Source organism: Vulpes lagopus, chromosome 10 (genome assembly GCF_018345385.1).
Source record: "Vulpes lagopus strain Blue_001 chromosome 10, ASM1834538v1, whole genome shotgun sequence".
NCBI lineage: Eukaryota > Metazoa > Chordata > Mammalia > Carnivora > Canidae > Vulpes > Vulpes lagopus.
This window is the reverse complement of record NC_054833.1, coordinates 67,201,617-67,217,162: the sequence shown is the minus strand read 5'-3', so window position 1 is coordinate 67,217,162 and position 15,546 is coordinate 67,201,617. Positions and strand designations below refer to the sequence as shown.

At 57.2% G+C, this 15,546-nt stretch overlaps 1 protein-coding gene across 2 annotated transcripts; it reads left to right on the top strand.

Annotated features, from left to right (window-relative positions):
• Nucleotides 1-8,184: 8,184 nt before the first annotated feature.
• RNF112 (ring finger protein 112) lies at nucleotides 8,185-14,117 on the top strand. Of its 2 annotated transcripts, none has more exons than XM_041770013.1 (14): nucleotides 8,185-8,427; nucleotides 8,603-8,643; nucleotides 9,295-9,580; nucleotides 9,801-10,007; nucleotides 10,125-10,253; nucleotides 10,484-10,588; nucleotides 11,037-11,087; nucleotides 11,395-11,451; nucleotides 11,533-11,607; nucleotides 11,749-11,866; nucleotides 12,026-12,186; nucleotides 12,267-12,320; nucleotides 12,434-12,508; nucleotides 12,588-14,117. In XM_041770013.1, exons 1-14 carry the CDS (start codon nucleotides 8,374-8,376, stop codon nucleotides 13,056-13,058), a joined length of 1,884 nt encoding a protein of 627 aa, XP_041625947.1. In that variant the 5' UTR covers nucleotides 8,185-8,373; the 3' UTR covers nucleotides 13,059-14,117. The 2 variants fall into 2 exon arrangements, with proteins under 2 accessions (XP_041625947.1, XP_041625946.1); XM_041770012.1 differs by having other exon boundaries at nucleotides 12,020-12,186.
• The last annotated feature ends 1,429 nt before the right edge of the window (nucleotides 14,118-15,546 follow it).

Here is a 15,546-nt window from a genome sequence, read left to right as displayed (position 1 = left end):
ACCTTCACATGCTAGTTATCCACTTGGAGGCCTGTTATGAGCTGAACTGTGTTCCCTCAAAATTTATATGTTGGGTATTAATCTCCAGTGTCTCAGAATGTGACATTTGGAGGTGGAGTTTTTTTTCATTTTTTCTAGGTTTAAAAAATATGTGTAATTTTCTATCTTTTTTTGAATGGCGATAGACCTTTTTTTTCTTAAGTTTATTTATTTAAATTATCTCTATACCCAACATGGGGTTTGAACTCACCACCTTGAGACTAAGAGTTGCATGCTTTTCTTTCTGACTGAGCCACCCAGGTGCCCCAGAGATGGAGCCTTTAAATAGATAATTAAGGTAAAATGAAGTCATTGGGGTAACCCATCATCCAATGACTGGTGTCCTTACAAGAAAAGGAAATTGAGACACGGACACTCACAAGGAGAAGCCATGTGAGGACCCAAGGAGAAGGCGGCCGTCTACAGGTCAAGGAGAGAGGCCTCAGAAAAAACCAACTCTGCTGATACCTTGATCCTGGCCTTCCAGCCTGCAGAGTTGTCAGAAAATTAATTTCTGTGTCTTACTCTCCACCACTTTTCTGTGGTGCTTTATGGCTGCCCCAAGAGATTCATACAGGACCTATCACAGGCCAGTTCCTGAGAGCCTCACATTTAGACCGAATAAATTTTTTGTTGCTCAAAGCATCCACTTTAAATTTTAAAAATATGCATCAATTTCCTGTATTGGCATCACTTCATTAATTAATGTTACTAACCTCTCAAACTAGAGAGTGACAGGAATCCTGCAAGGATTCCTCTGCCTACAGTCCCCGTTGTCCCTTCTTACCTCGTTTTCTCTTTTCCAAAGGTCCACTTGAAGTGTTGCTCCTTGTGGGACCTTCTCTGCCCACCGCCCACACGGCAGGGGCCTCGGGTGTTGCTGCCAGCTATGCCAGGTGGGCCTCAGGGTGAGCCCCTGAGGCCAGGCTCAGTCTGCTGCAAGCAAGGGCCCATGGCTGGCATCCAGCAGGTGCCACATACCCTCCTATGTCTCCTACAAGAAATTCAGTAACAGCTTCAGTTCTTTTTACTTCTTTGTATTTTGTTGTTTCTATTTATTTATTTTTAAAGATTTTATTTATTCATGAGACAGGCAGAGACACAGGCAGAGGGAGAAGCAGGCTCCCTGCGGGGAGCCCAATGAGGAACTCAATCCCAGGACCCCGGGATCACAACCTGAGCCAAAGGCAGATGCTCAACCTGAGCCACTCAGGTGCCCCTCTTTTTGTTTCTTTTCTTTTCTTTTTCTTTTTCTTTTTCTTTTTTTTTTTTGAGAGAGAGGAAGTGCAAACGTGCAGGGGGGTGGTGTGAGGGGCTGAGGGGGAGAGAGAGAACCAGAGAGGATCTCAAGCAGGCTCCATGCCCAGCCCAGAGACGGACATGGGGCTCAATCTCAGCACCCTAAGATCATGACCTGAGCTGAAATCAGAATTCAGACGCTTAATCCACTGAGCCACCCCAGCACCCTAGTTACAGCTTGAATTTGAATTAGGAATGAACTCAGTCCAAGGGACAGGCCTCTGGGTGCCCAGCAATCAACACAGCTTCACTTAAGTAACCCTGGGTTAAGTTTAGTTATATAATCATCAACTATTTATTTTTAACTGGATATTTAGGATGCTTTAAATCTTCCCCTTTAAAAGAAAAAAAAAACCTGTTTGTGTCAACAAGACAGATGGCTAGCCTCAAAACGCTGGAGCAAACTAGAAATGCCGAGTGGACTACAAGAAGCGTCTTTCAACATGTGCAGCTGCAGTTGGCAAAGACCAGAATGTGTGATGAAGCGCTGCGTTGGTAAGGACATCCTCAGATCAGATCTTCCAGGCGGGAAGTGGTGTCAGAACAGGAACAATCATTACAGCACTGCATGTGACAGCAAGACGTTTATGATATGTCCCTGAGGTCTGTCAGTAGAGGGCTGGCTGGAGGACTAGTTACATACTGTGCTTTAGAGAAGTCGCTGTCCAGAACCATAAGCAGTCTCCTCCAGTCCATTGAGGCAAAGTAATGGGTCAGGGACGCAGATCTGATCGCATGCCACCTGCTTAAAATCATATATGCTTCCCATGGCCATGGAAGTGGAGGGTCTACATGGCGCTCTACAACCTGAGCTCTGCTGACTGCACTCTGGATGCCTTCACCCTGCATCTGCTCAGACTCCAGAGCCCATGCTATGCCACCCATCCTGGCCTTTGCACATGGCCTGAATCCCCCTCCTTCCCCAGTATCTTTCAGGGGTTACCTCCCACCCATCCTGCAACAATGAGCCTCAGTGGCCCCCACATCTGGAAGAGAACAGGCTCCCACCGTTCCAGGGCTTCTGTACCAGCACTGACCACAGTGATGGGCAGCTGCCTGTCTGCTTGTTTGAGCCTGGCCTCTGAGCTCCTCGGGGGCAGGGACCCCATTGGCCAGTTGTAGCTCCTGCATCCAGCTCCATGCTTGTTTGGCACATAGGAGGCATTTTCTAACTTTGAGAAACAAAGGGAAGGAGAGAAAAGGGTAGGGAAGGTTCCCTGCAGGAAGCCTGAGCCAATGAGGACCTGGGTGAGAATGGCGAGGGTGTCCCAGGCTGGGGAGTGGCAGAGGCAAAGGTGTGGAGGTGGGACGTGGAGAGACCCTCTGGACACAGTACAGGACACAGGACCTGGTGGGCCAGTTGAAGGGGTACCACAGGCCTGGGGATTGGGGAGCCTGCTTCCTCCTGCCAGGGCTGGCACTGAAGGTCTCCTCAGCCTTCTGAACCTGTTTTCCATCCCAAAAATGGGGCTAATAATCACTGTGTTGCGGTGGGGAGTCAATTGAGGCAGCTCATGTGGCAACATGCTGTAGATCCTAAACTGCTTAAGCAAATGTTGGATTTTTTTTTAAATATGAAAATTATTTCAGGAAGCCTAGGATCAAATTGATGATGGGAGCTTTGAGAAGGAGGTTGGGGAGCCCAGACTTTCCTCTAGCTGCTGACACGAGGTTCCAGAAGCTGGCAAGCAGAGAGGGGTGCGGCCAGGCTTAAGGGTCAGGATCATGAACAGCTACACGTGGGCCTGGCCTCTCAAGCATCTGGACGGTCTCCTGCCCAGCTGTAGAGTTCAGGGACTGGCCTTGGTGTCCCTCCCTGCTGACTGTTGCTCCTTCCAGCTCTGAACACAGAGGTCGAAGCTAGAAGCCACTTGTAAGCATGGCCATCAGTTGGATGGGGAACATGTGGCCTCCTGCCTGAGCTGGCGGCAGCCTCCCCCATGTCATCAGGGTTTTGGGCATCTGGGCTGTGTCCTGCAATGGGCCTTGCAATCCAAGGGTGTGTCTCAGGGCAGGGCTGGGGCCACCTGTGCCAAAAGGGGACTGATGGATCCTGGGAGGGGCTGTCCATGTAGCGGATACCTTGTTTTCTCTCCACCATGCTTGGCCTTATCTTGATCTTTATTCAAAACTAGCAGATGCCAGCCAAGTATGACAGGTGCTGGGGGAGCTGGCACGTCCTTTCAACCCCACTGTCTCTGGTCTGGCTCTTGTCCCACTGCTGTCCTTCAGCTAAAGGAGGCCTGACCTCTGAGCCCAGCTGCATGGGCCAGGTCTGTGATGCTCACACAAGGGGGCCAGGCTCACACAGGGTGAGAGCAAGGGCATGGAGGCAGCCATGCGCATGTGCACCAGGGCAGTTGGGGATTCTGTTGCACCTGCCCTCCCTGGCTCATCATACCCAACAGCACCCAGGGGCTATTGGCTTGACAGGATAATGGGTTCCTGAGTCCTGCAAGAGAGCCCATAGTACCTGTGGGGCAGGGCATGAGGAATGATGCCAAAAGATGGGGGGTGGGGGTGTAGCATGCCCCTGTATGCCTTGGCTCCTGTTCCCCTTGCCTCTCCTTGCTTCACAAGCTACATAAGCTAGGCTCTTTATCTTGCACTTCTGGATCCTTGCAGGTGTTGGCGTCCCTGCCAGAAGTGTTGTCATCTCACTCTCATAGCTTTGCAGGCCAACTTGTGTTCATCCTTCAGGCTTAGCTTGGGCATTGCCTCATGGAAGATGCCTTCCCAGATGTACAGATCTATGTGATCTGCTTTTGTTTGGTCCTCCTGGCTCACCTCTTGCTCACCCTTGTCAAAGAGCTTATCACCCAGGACTTGTCTAATGATTTCTCTGCCTCACCCACTACACTAGATGCACCATGAGGTGCATCATTCTATTCTCAGGGCCAGCATGATGCCTGGCATAGAGTGCTTAATATATTTTTGCAATATGGATGGATAGACTGGATGAAGAATGGATGATTGGATGGACAGAGGCAAGGTTGAATGTTGTCCAAAAGATGGATGAGTGGGTAGGTGGGTGGTTGGGGAGCAGGTGGGTAGATGGGTGGGGCCGGTGGGTGGGGGGATAGATAGATGGAGCAGCAGGTGGGTACAGGAGTGGATGAGTGGGTAAATGGAGGAAATCATGCATATGTGCATGAATGGGAAGATGTATGGATGAGTATCTGGGGAATGGGTGGGTGAAAGAATATAGGAAATGAATTGTGCATATGTGAAAGAATTAATGATGGATAATGCATGAGTGTGTGGCTGACTGGGTAGATGAGTAAATAAGTGGATAATGAATGGGTAGATAATCAGTGCATGCCTAATGGAAGGTTGGAGGAATGGAGGATGGATGGATGGATGGATGGATGGATGGATGGATGGATGGATAGATGGATGGATGGGTGGATGGATGGATGGGTGGATGGATGGGTGGATGGATACATGGATGGTTGGGTGACTGGACTCCTCACTCACCTGGCAGGCCTCTGGGACACATTGGGTGGAGTCAGTACACACATAGTACTCAATGATCAGGGTCTCTGGGCTCTCCTGGGAACACCTGCAGTAGAGACCTTCACGGACTTCCCAGTCCAGGAGTGGCACACAAGTCTGCTGGAGAGACTATGGAGGAGGAAGAAGCTGTAGGAGAAGTGGAAGACAAGGAGTGACAGATTCTTGCCTTGGCAACCAGAGAGAGCTCTTTGCATGGAGAGAGAGGGCAGGGATGCAGGGCTGGTGAGGTAAGCTGAGGCTCAGGCTGTGGGTGGGTGGAGAGGGAAGGGGGCCAGGAGCGGCTTGGGGGTGAGGGTGGAGAACAGTGTACCTGGGTTCAGGGTGGAGACAGATGGAAGGATGTCACCTCAGCCCTGGTTGTGGGCTTGTTTTCTTCACTTTCTCTCAGCCAGTCACCCAGCAGGAAGTGCTGTGGGGCAGCTGGGCAGAGTCCAGGGGGTAGAAAGGGCTGGATCTTCCCAGAAAAGGCCCATCCCTAGCCCCTCCACCAGCACCACAGCGATGGGGAGGGAAGTGTGGTGATCCCCCACATGGCCTGCACCTCGCTGACAGTGCTCGGGGCATCCAGGTGGTTCCTAGGAGCACAGAGGAGGGAGTCCAGAAGGGGAGAGATCCAGTGCTCACTGCTGCCTACTGTGCCAGGCTTCCTGGTGAGTGCCAGCCTTCCCCACGCCTTCTGGAAGCTTCAGGCCAGGGAGGCAGGAGAGGAAGCAGAACTTTCCAAAAGAAGGGACTTCTGGTCTCATCGAGCCCTCTTCCACTTACACATCAAGAAACTGAGGCCCAGAGACAATTAGCAAGCTGGGGTCAGAACCAGTTTCCACATTCCTAATTCCAATCTCCACCTAGACCAGGACTAGGCCAATTTTCTTTCCTTCTTTGAAGTAAATGACTGCACACCAAGACACAGCAAGACCACAAAGTGCTTTCCAGGCTTATTATAATTGCATGATTTCTGCCTGAGAAAACCATAGAATGTAGTGGTTAAGAGCTTGAATGCAGGAGCCTGACTGAGTTTGGATTCCAGCTCTGCCACCAATGGCTGTGTGACCTTGTGCAAGTGACTTAGCCTCCCTGGCCCGTTTCTTCATCTGTAAAATGAGAGTAATATAGTACCTCTCACACAGGTTGTGTTATTGAGGGGAAGTTTATGCACGCGGGGTGCGTGAACAATGCGTGTGGGTAGGATCGTGTGGCTTGCGTGTGTGTACATACAAGTAATTCTGAGCTCATATGTAAGTGTGCACCAATACGAGGCCCTGGCGCACAGGCAAGCAAGTGTGTGTGTGTGTGTGTGTGTGTGTGTGTGTGTGTGTGTGTGAAGAAGCTACTGCCTACATCAGGGGACCCAGAAGCCTTCCCAAATAGCGTCCCAGTCTGGGAGACTGTATTGTTGACTACCTCTCACCTCTTCTGAGGCCAGAAGCTGGAGCCAGAAGTCAGGAGGTCAGCAGCCTAAGCAGGGCCACTGGGAGCAGGCCCCGCAGAGAGGGAGGAACCACGATGTTTGTTGGGTGAATGAAGGAACAAACTCACTCCCTCTCTACACCTCCAGCTCCTGAAACCCAGAACCACCCTCCTGCCCCAGCCCCTTCCTGTGGGCTCAGCTCCCAGGAGCCCTCCCCAGAGGCCTGTCTACCTTGTGGGGCCAGGCCTGGCTCAGTGTGTCCTCTCCTGACCCTATAAGTCCCCAGGGTGGGCCGAGGGTACTGTGAGGGACCCACATGATATCCTCACCCGCTAGGAAACAAGGAGCTGAGCAGAGCAGAGTTTCCTCCTTTCCTTTCCAGACACAGTGGTCCGTGGCAGGGGCACTGGGCCCACCTGTTAGTATCCCCTCCTGGGCTTACCTGCCAGGCTCTGGAAGTTTGACCTTGCGGAAATCTCCTTCCCAGTCAGAGCAGATAGGCCAAAACAAATGTTGCCCATAACCCACATGGAACTGAAATTTTTTGCCCTGAAAAGAAAATTTTCTTTTTAGATTTTATTTATTTATTTGACAGAGAGAGAGAGAGAAAGAGAGAGCACAAGCAGGGGAAGTGGCAGGCAGAAGGGGAAAGAGAAGTAGGCTCCCTGAAGTAGGAGCCTGAGGTGGGACTCGATCCCAGGACCCCAGGGTCATGACCTGAGCCACAGGCAGATACTGGACCCCTCCAGGTGAATCCATCCCCACCCCACCCCCACCCCCGCCCGCCCCTGCATCCTAGCACCTAAGGCTTAAGAATAACTTCCCTTGGGCAAGTGGCTTTCTGTATGTACTTGACCCCTCAGAGCTCAAAAGAGCAAAGGGAAGCACCCAGGGTCCCTGGCTCATATAGGGCAGCTGGGAATCAAGCCTGGAGCAGTCTGGCTCCAGAGCCTCGGCCTCTCGGAACCAATCAGAATCAGGTGTTCTGACCATGAGCCACCTGAGGGCAAGATCACCTCCAATTGGGAAGGGAAGGGGGAGGCAAGGAGGCTCCGGAAGGGGATGGCATCTGAGCTGGGCCTGCAAGGGTCTCTCAGGAGGAAGGAGGGGGCGCCCCGCTGCAGGCAGGGGGAACATGGAGTCAAGGTGCAGAAAGCAGAGAAGGGTGAAGGAGGGCCAAGCCTGGAGAGGAAGTTTCAGGCCCACAGACACAGGTCAGGTGGCTTGGAATTTTGATCTGATGGTAGGAGGGAGCCATGGCCAGTGTGGGGGGTGGGGTGGGGTGGGGGATTATGCTGGCTGTGCACTGGGGAGCAGATGGGAGGAGCCCAATTAAGAAGCGGTTAGAAGGTCCAGAGGTGACAGTCACAAGCTCGAAGCAGGGTGAAAGCCAGTGGAAGGGGAAGAGACCCAGGGACACACAGCCAATGTCAGAGAAGTCAGGGGGGCTGGGAAAAGCTGGGTGGAGGGGATGCGCAGGGCCACGTGCGATATGCTGGCATCCTGGAGCCCCACTTGCACGGGCGCTCAGCAAAATGTTCCTCCAGTGAAGGGAGGGAGGCTCCCTGCCCCTCTCCAGGTCAGCTCCGGCGGTGCCATCCTCCGTCTCCCACAACTCTCCTGCACACCGTGCCGGTGGCCCTGGGAGGACCCTGGCTGGGCCAGTAGGGACAGTGCCTGCCCATGGTTCCGTCTCTGCCCGGCACCCATACTGCTCCTCTCTCTCCATCCCTCCTCCCCCTCCCTGTCCTTATCTTTCCCTTCCGTCTCCATGGCGACTCACCATCTCGGCTGCCTGCATCCCAGCCTCTGCCAGGGATTCTGGGCCTGGCTCGGTCCCTCCCTCCTCCGGAGCCCTGGTTCCCGCAGTCCTGTCTCCTCCCCCTGGGGTGAGTCCAGAGGCAGCCTCCTCTTTCCCGACTGTCACATCTATTTTCCAGCGCTGACGAGTCTGGGTCGGCTCCTCTGGGGAGACCATCCCCCACCCCCTCCACCTGCCACAGCTCAGCCAGCCCTTCCAGGAGGAAAGCCATCCTTGCTGCAGCCCAGTGTCCCTGCCTCGGGCCTCCTCCTGTCTCTGCCTGCAGACCTCTCCTCACTCCCAGCCCCCCATGCCGAGGTCCGCCTTGTCAATCATCTCCTTTTGTCACCGGCTTGGAAAGCAGGCAAGTCTTGGGTCCTGAGATTTGGGGGGAGGGCGGGGAGGGGAAGAGGCCATCTGGGGACGAGAGATGGGTCTGCGGAGAGGGGATGGGGGCCACTGAAACCCAGGAGGAAGACAGAAATCTGGATTCTCTTCTAGATAATGTTTTATCCCCCCCCCCCAATTTTGTCTCCAAGGAGAGAAAACGGAGCTTCATGGGAAGCAGTCGCAACAGTTGGTAAGTGGCAGGGCCTGCCCACAGGACTGCTCCAAGGCCCCGCGGCCACCGGCCTCCCGCAGGCTGCCCCAGGGGAGGCCCGAAGCTGGGTGCCGGGCTGGAAGGGGCCGGGGAGAATCCAGTGGGCACTGCCTGAGACCAAATCCAGCTCCAGGAGGGAGAGCGGAAGGCATCTTGGGAGAACCAGAGCCCACTGCCCCACACGGGCAGGCTCCCGCCCTCTCCTCCCGGCCCCACGGTGTGTGTGCAGGCACCACCCCTGGGGCTCCAGCCCCCTGTGGGAGCCCTGGCAGTGGAAGGCTGTGGGAGAGGGCTTTCATGAGCATTCGCGCCTGGCACCGGGCAGGGAGCGCCCCACATGGGCCCCGGGAGCACGGCTGCTACCTCTCCTCTGGGCCGTTTGGAAACGGGGGCCCAGATCAGTCAGTGCAGGAGCTTGCCCACGGATGCACGGTGGCCGTGTGGCAGCTTCTGCCTGTCGGGAGCCCTGTCACCACTGCTCTGCTGCCCCCACCCCAGGGCCCCAGGCTCTTGGGTGCAAGTGAGGGATGGGCAGAGCATGCCCTCTCCGGGAGCACCCTGCCCCCCACACTCCCGGCCCGTATCCCTGCACCCCACATGCTGCTCCCAACAGCCCGCTCTGCCTCCCAGGTCCCACACGCCATTCCCCAAGCTGGAGCTGGGCCTGGGGTCCCGGCCCACGGTGCCCCGGGAGCTCCCCGCCTGCTCCATCTGTCTGGAAAGGCTGCGGGAACCCATCTCGCTGGACTGTGGCCATGACTTCTGTACGCGGTGCTTCAGCACACACCGCGTCCCGGGCTGTGAGCCGCCCTGCTGTCCAGAGTGCCGGAAGATATGCAAGCAGAAGAGGGGCCTCCGGAGTCTGGGGGAGAAGATGAAGCTCCTGCCGCAGAGGCCTCTGCCCGCCGTGCTGCAGGTCCAGGGACCAGGCCTCGGTGTGGGGTGTGGGGCATGGAGCAACCCAGGTCTGATCCAAGATGGGACCGGTGGCTTTGGCTCTATTCTAGGATGTCAGGGTGGGGCACACAGTTTGGGGGAACACAGTCTTATTATGGGATGGTGTCAGATGCACACCACACTTGGGGACCCACTTGCATGACCTGGATGCTCAGGGAAACTTCTTTCTCCTGACGCAGGAGACCTGTGCTGTGAGGGCAGAGCCACTGCTGCTGGTGCGAATCAATGCCTCTGGAGGCCTCATCTTGAGGATGGGAGCCATCAACCGCTGCCTGAAGCACCCCCTGGCCAGGGACACCCCTGTCTGCCTCCTTGCTGTCCTGGGGGAGCAGCACTCAGGGAAGACCTTCCTTCTCAACCACTTGCTCCGGGGCCTGCCAAGCCTGGTGAGGGCAGGGCTGGGGCAGGGGGCTGGGGAGGGGCAGGTCAGGGGCCTCAGCCTGGCTTTGGGAGGGGAATGGGGGCCGGATGGACCAACTGATGCTTTCTTTTCTGCCTTGCAGGAGTCAGGGGAGGGCGGCTGGCCGAGAGGAGGAGGGTCCCTGCAGGGGTTCAGGTGGGGTGCCAATAGCCTTACCAGGGGCATATGGATGTGGAGCCACCCTTTCCTGCTGGGGAAGGAGGGGAGGAAGGTGAGGGACATAAAAGGCAGAGGAGGTGAAGATTGTGGCAGGGGTGGGGGGTGGAGAGGCTGGGACATGCAGAGAGCAGAGATGAAGGGGAAGGGAATGGAGAAAGAAAGCTTTGGGGGCAGGACTGGAAGACGAGGGGTGGGCAAAGGCAGGGCTGGGGGGAGCACGTGGAGGAGTGAGGCAGGCCTGACCCCGTGGTTCATCTCCCTCCTGCCCCTCCCCCCATACAGGTGGCCGTGTTCTTGGTGGACACAGGGGATGCCATGAGCCCAGAGCTGAGCAGAGAAACGCGGACTAAGCTCTGTGCCCTCACCACGATGCTGAGCTCCTACCAGGTGAGGGCACTGTGACCTGGTGCCCCACCCCATGGGGCCCGCTCCAGCTTAGCTTTCTCCAGAAGGGCACATGTCAGCCTGGGCTGGCCCTGGGAGTGCTTGGGACAGTGACCCTGATCTCATAGACTTGTGTGTCTGGGGTCCCCACAGGTTCTGGGGTTGCCCCTGCAGGGGAGGGATGCCCCCAGTCAGTGAAGGTGGGAACATGGTTTGTTCCAAAGGGAAGTCTAAGGTCCCCAGGAGCAGCTGAAGGTCAGCAGGCCCACTCCTGGGCCTGCCTGCTGTCCCTCATGGGCAGCCCAAGCCCTGCAGGCTGCGGAGGCCCCCAGGCAGGTGTCTCCCAAGTCCCAGCTCCACAGTCGGCCTGTGAGCTCCTTCCTCACCGGGGTCTTCCCAGTATCTCTTTGCCTTTGCAGACCCTCTTCCATCTTGTTCTCCTTGGTTCCAGATCCTCAATACCTCTCCGGAGCTGAAGGATACAGACCTGGAATATCTGGAGGTGAGGAGAAAATTTGGTCTTGGGGTGCCATCTTATCCCTGCCGTGACCATAAGGCCAAGGGACTGGACCAGCCCTAATTGGGTGCCTTCTGGTTCTGGCCTAGGAGTTCATGACCTGGAGCTGGGCTGGTGGGTTTGAAGGCCTGGTTGGGGGAGGCAGGGGAGTCCTAGAGCTGGGAGTGTGGGGGATGGGGAGGGTGGGGAGGGTAGGGAGGGGCAGGAAGGGGGGCCCCCTAGCTAGCCCAGAAGGGAGAGAGCCAGAGTCCTTGGAGTGACCCAGCCATGACCCTTGGTGCCTCATTCCCAGATGTTTGTCCATGTGGCCGAGGTGATGGGCAGGCATTATGGGATGGTGCCAATCCAGGTGAGACACCCGTTTCTGGACCTGTCACCCCAGACCCTCACACCCCCATGGCTGCTGGTGTCAGGACCCCTTCTCTTCCAGCACCTGGATCTCTTAGTTCGGGACTCATCCTACTCCAGCAAGGCAGGGCTGGGCCGTGTGGGTGACATGATCCAGGTGAGGGGTACAGACAGAGGGGCAGAAGGGGCAGGTGGGGGGAACTGGGCAGAAGGTGAGAGGGGGCTGGAGGGGGCCTGCAGGCGAGCCAGGAACAGGAGTCTGGTCCCTAACTCAGAGGTCCCCCCATCCGTCCTCCAGAAATCCTCTGGCAAGTACCCCAAGGTTCAGGAGCTGCTCCAAGGGAGGCGAGCCCGCTGTTACCTCCTGCCCACCCCGGCGCGGCAGTGGGCCACCAGAGGCCAGGGCAGCCCAGGCGGTGAGTGTCCCCCGGAGCAAGGCCTCCACACCTTGCCCTCCTCGGCCCCCCCTGCCCTAGCGAGCTGCGCCCTGCCTCTGACACCCTTTCTCCTCCCAAAGCCCGATCCTGCTCAGCCCCCGGTCTCCTCAGCATGAGGAATCTCTTCCTCAGACACAGATGACGATTTGGGGCACCTCTCCGCCTACGTGGCCGATGTGCTGAGCGCCGCCCCCCAGCACGCCAAGAGCCGCTGCCAGGGGTACTGGAGTGAGGGCCGCCCCGTGGCCAGGGGGGACAGACGCCTGCTCACGGGGCAGCAGTTAGCTCAGGAAATCAAGGTGCGCCCCCCACCTGCACCCCCATCCCTCCCCACCCCCGGCGCCCCCCCACCCTGACCCCTCCCCTGCTGTCTCCGCAGAACCTCTCGGGCTGGATGGGGAGGACGGGGCCCGGGTTCGCCTCCGCGGATGAGGTACAGGGGGCCCCCAGGGGAGGGCCTGGGGGGCCGGGTGCGTGGGCCCTGGGATGGGTGCAGACGAGGGCGGGGGCGGGCGGAGGGAGGCAGCCTGGCTTTGCCGTGGACAGATGGCCGCCCAGCTGCACGACCTGAGGACGGTGGAGGCCGCCAAGAAGGAGTTCGAGGAGTACGTGCGGCAGCAGGTGAGGGCGGCCGGCGGGGTGGGGCCGCGGGCTGCGGGCTGGGCGGGGCTGAGCGCGCCGCGGTTCTCCCCGCCCGCAGGACGTGGCCACCAAGCGCATCTTCTCTGCGCTCCGGGTGCTGCCCGACACCATGCGCAACCTGCTGTCCACGCAGAAGGACGCCATCCTGGCCCGCCACGGGGCGGCCCTGCTGTGCCAGGGCAGGGAGCAGACCCTGGAGGCGCTGGAGGCCGAGCTGCAGGCCGAGGCCAAGGTCTTCATGGACTCCTACACCATGCGCTTCTGCGGCCACCTGGCCGCCGTGGGCGGCGCCGTGGGCGCGGGGCTCATGGGCCTGGCGGGCGGCGTGGTGGGCGCGGGCATGGCAGCGGCCGCGCTGGCCGCCGAGGCCGGGATGGTGGCGGCGGGGGCCGCGGTGGGGGCCACGGGGGCCGCCGTGGTCGGGGGCGGCGTGGGCGCTGGGCTGGCGGCCACCGTGGGCTGCATGGAGAAGGAGGAGGACGACAGGGTGCAGGAGGGGGACCGGGAGCCCCTGCTGCAGGAGGAGTAACGGCGCCCAGGAGACCAGACCGAAGGGAGGAGAGATGCCAGGTGGGAGGGAAGGAGGTGTGGGAGGGGAGGCCTTGGGGGTGGTGTGGAGCGCCCCACTGCCCTGGTTGAACGCCCCGTGTCTGGGTGGCTGGCTGGGATGGACCATCCAGGTGGCTCCTGGATGGAGGGGGGCCGCCCGGTCCAGGAGGCAGCGTCTGGGGGCAGTGGATAGAGTGTAGGGCCTGTTTCTGGTTGCACACCACTGCTAACCTGCCATGGTCCCCAGATAGCTTGACCCCGGAGTCTCCCACCAACAGCGAGTCTCCACCCTCCCCACCCTGGCTTATTTCCCCTGATGACCCTGGATTGTAGGAAGGCTGAGCAGGCACCATTCTGGAAGTCTCCCTTGGGTAGAGAGGATCTGTTTCTTCACAGATGGGAGAAGTCCCAGGTTGAGTGACCTCGGTGCTCAGAGTCAGGGAGCACAAATGAGGGGCTGGGGGGAGAGAGGGAAGGAGGAGCCGCCAGGCAAAACCAAAGAGTCCAGGTATGGTGGACAGTGGCCTGAACCCCAGAGGGGAGCCGCCTGCTCTAATGACTCTCCCCAAAGCTGCCCCAGGAGGATAATAGTGGCCTCCCCCACCCTCTGCAGCCCCAGGACTCCATGTGTGCACTTTGGATGGGGCCTCTGTAGATGTTCCCTCACGGTTGTGTTCTTTGTCAAGCCTGCTCAGACAGCAGAGTGCCCACGTTCTTTCTGGAATGCTGTCCCAGCAATGGGTTAGATGCCAAAGAAATCGCCAGTAATTGCACTCTGAGCTAAACCAGATGGCGCTTGTAAGTCGGTGAAAGTCCCACAAGGGACACCTTCCATCCCGAACACGAACACGCCCTCTTTCCTGAACATGTGTCTGCCAGAGACCTGGGTGCAGCGCCCCTCCCGACCCCAAGGAGCCCAGAGGGCCCAGCGCCCTTCCGTGGGACAGGAAAGTCCTGCTGGAAGACTTCTAGGCTATTACACTGTAAAGTATTCATGGGCGCATTCTATGAAAATAAAATATGTGTGCTTGAGTGTCAACTTCCCAGTAAATTATTCAAATAGTACTTGAATTCAACTCCCAGAGGGCTTTGGAGCAGAGGGGTGGGGGAGGTGAACCAAGGCACTCCATCGTGGGGACCTGTGGACAAGAAGAGGGAGGCTGATATTCAAGGGATCTGGGAGCTGAGAGTCCAAGGCCCCACGTAGGGGTTGCAGGAGGGCTCAGGCCAACAGCCAGAGGCACAGCCACCTTCCACTAGGGCTTGGGGTCCTGCTCCCCTAGTCTCTCCTGCCTCAGACGGATGACCCTGCGAACAGATTGTCACCAGGTGTCTGTCCTGGTAGAAGGAGAGGGTAGAGGCATAGATGGGGAGTCCTTGCTAAAGCCTCGGAGGAAGGAGGAGCCCAGGCCCATCCCTGTGGGAGTCAGCCAGCTGGACATTCACCTGCTGCTTCTCCTGCCCCTCAGCTCCCTATCTCAGAATTACAGCAGTGGCCACTGTGTCCAGACCTGCCTTTTATAGATGCAAACCCAGAGAGGGGAAATCTCAGCTAATGCTCCCCAGCTGGCCTATGGCAGAAGCAGGGACGCTCCAGACTCCTGATCACCCCAGCTGGTGTTCCCCCACAGACATTAGGAGACATTATTTTTAAGGTCAGTTGTGCTGAAACCAAGATGCTTCTCTTTGGTGGTTTCTCCCCCTCTCGTCCAGCTCTGGGAAACAGTGTTGGGGTACTGAGGCAGAAGGCCATAGTCTGGGACACATGGCCCCACAGTAGGAGCTTCAGTTAGCAAGTAAGGGATAAAATAATGATGCAGAGAAATCCCAAAGTCAGGGCTGAGGACAGGTGGGGTGAAGACAGAGGGCTAAGGAGGATTCTAACTTTTGGAGCTGGGCCAGAGGTGGGGCATAGGGTCCAGACTTTGTCCCGTGTTTGCCGAGAAAGTCTTCCTGGAAGCATTTTTTGGGTCCTTCCATCACCACGTGGTGGATCCATGAGCTACAAAACCTCCCAGATTTTGGGACTGGCAGCCTTAGAACCTTGGAGGGGGCCTCCAAGGAGTCCCTGAGGGAGGATTTTGTCTAGCTAGAATCCCACCTTACAGTGCTGGAAGGAACTGCAGTGGGCTACTCCACCCTGATCTTTGAATGGCATTGAGCTGTTGGCCAAGTGGAGGATGTGCTCTGCAGAAGCAGGATGAGTCATATTAAGTAGTATTTGTCTTGTGCTTTGTACTTTCAAAACATCTTCCCAAGCATCACCTTCCTTAAAGTCTTGAAACCATCTCATGCAGCCTGTAGGGTACCCATTTCCTTTTTTTTTTTCTTTTAAGATTTTATTTATTTACTTGAGAGAGAGTGAGCACAAGAGAATGTGATCAGGGAGAGGGGTAGAGGGGAGAGGGAGAGGTGGACTCCTTGCTGAGCAGGGAGCCTGATGCAGGACTCGATCCCAGGATGCTGGG

Bases quoted from the DNA above. Each gene is read 5' to 3' on its own strand.
- RNF112 (XM_041770012.1), top strand. From the start codon at position 8,374: ATGCCGAGGTCCGCCTTGTCAATCATCTCCTTTTGTCACCGGCTTGGA. The intron at 12,187-12,266 runs GTGCGCCCCCCA...CTGTCTCCGCAG, and splicing joins AGTTAGCTCAGGAAATCAAG to AACCTCTCGGGCTGGATGGG. The intron at 12,321-12,433 runs GTACAGGGGGCC...TGCCGTGGACAG, and splicing joins GGTTCGCCTCCGCGGATGAG to ATGGCCGCCCAGCTGCACGA.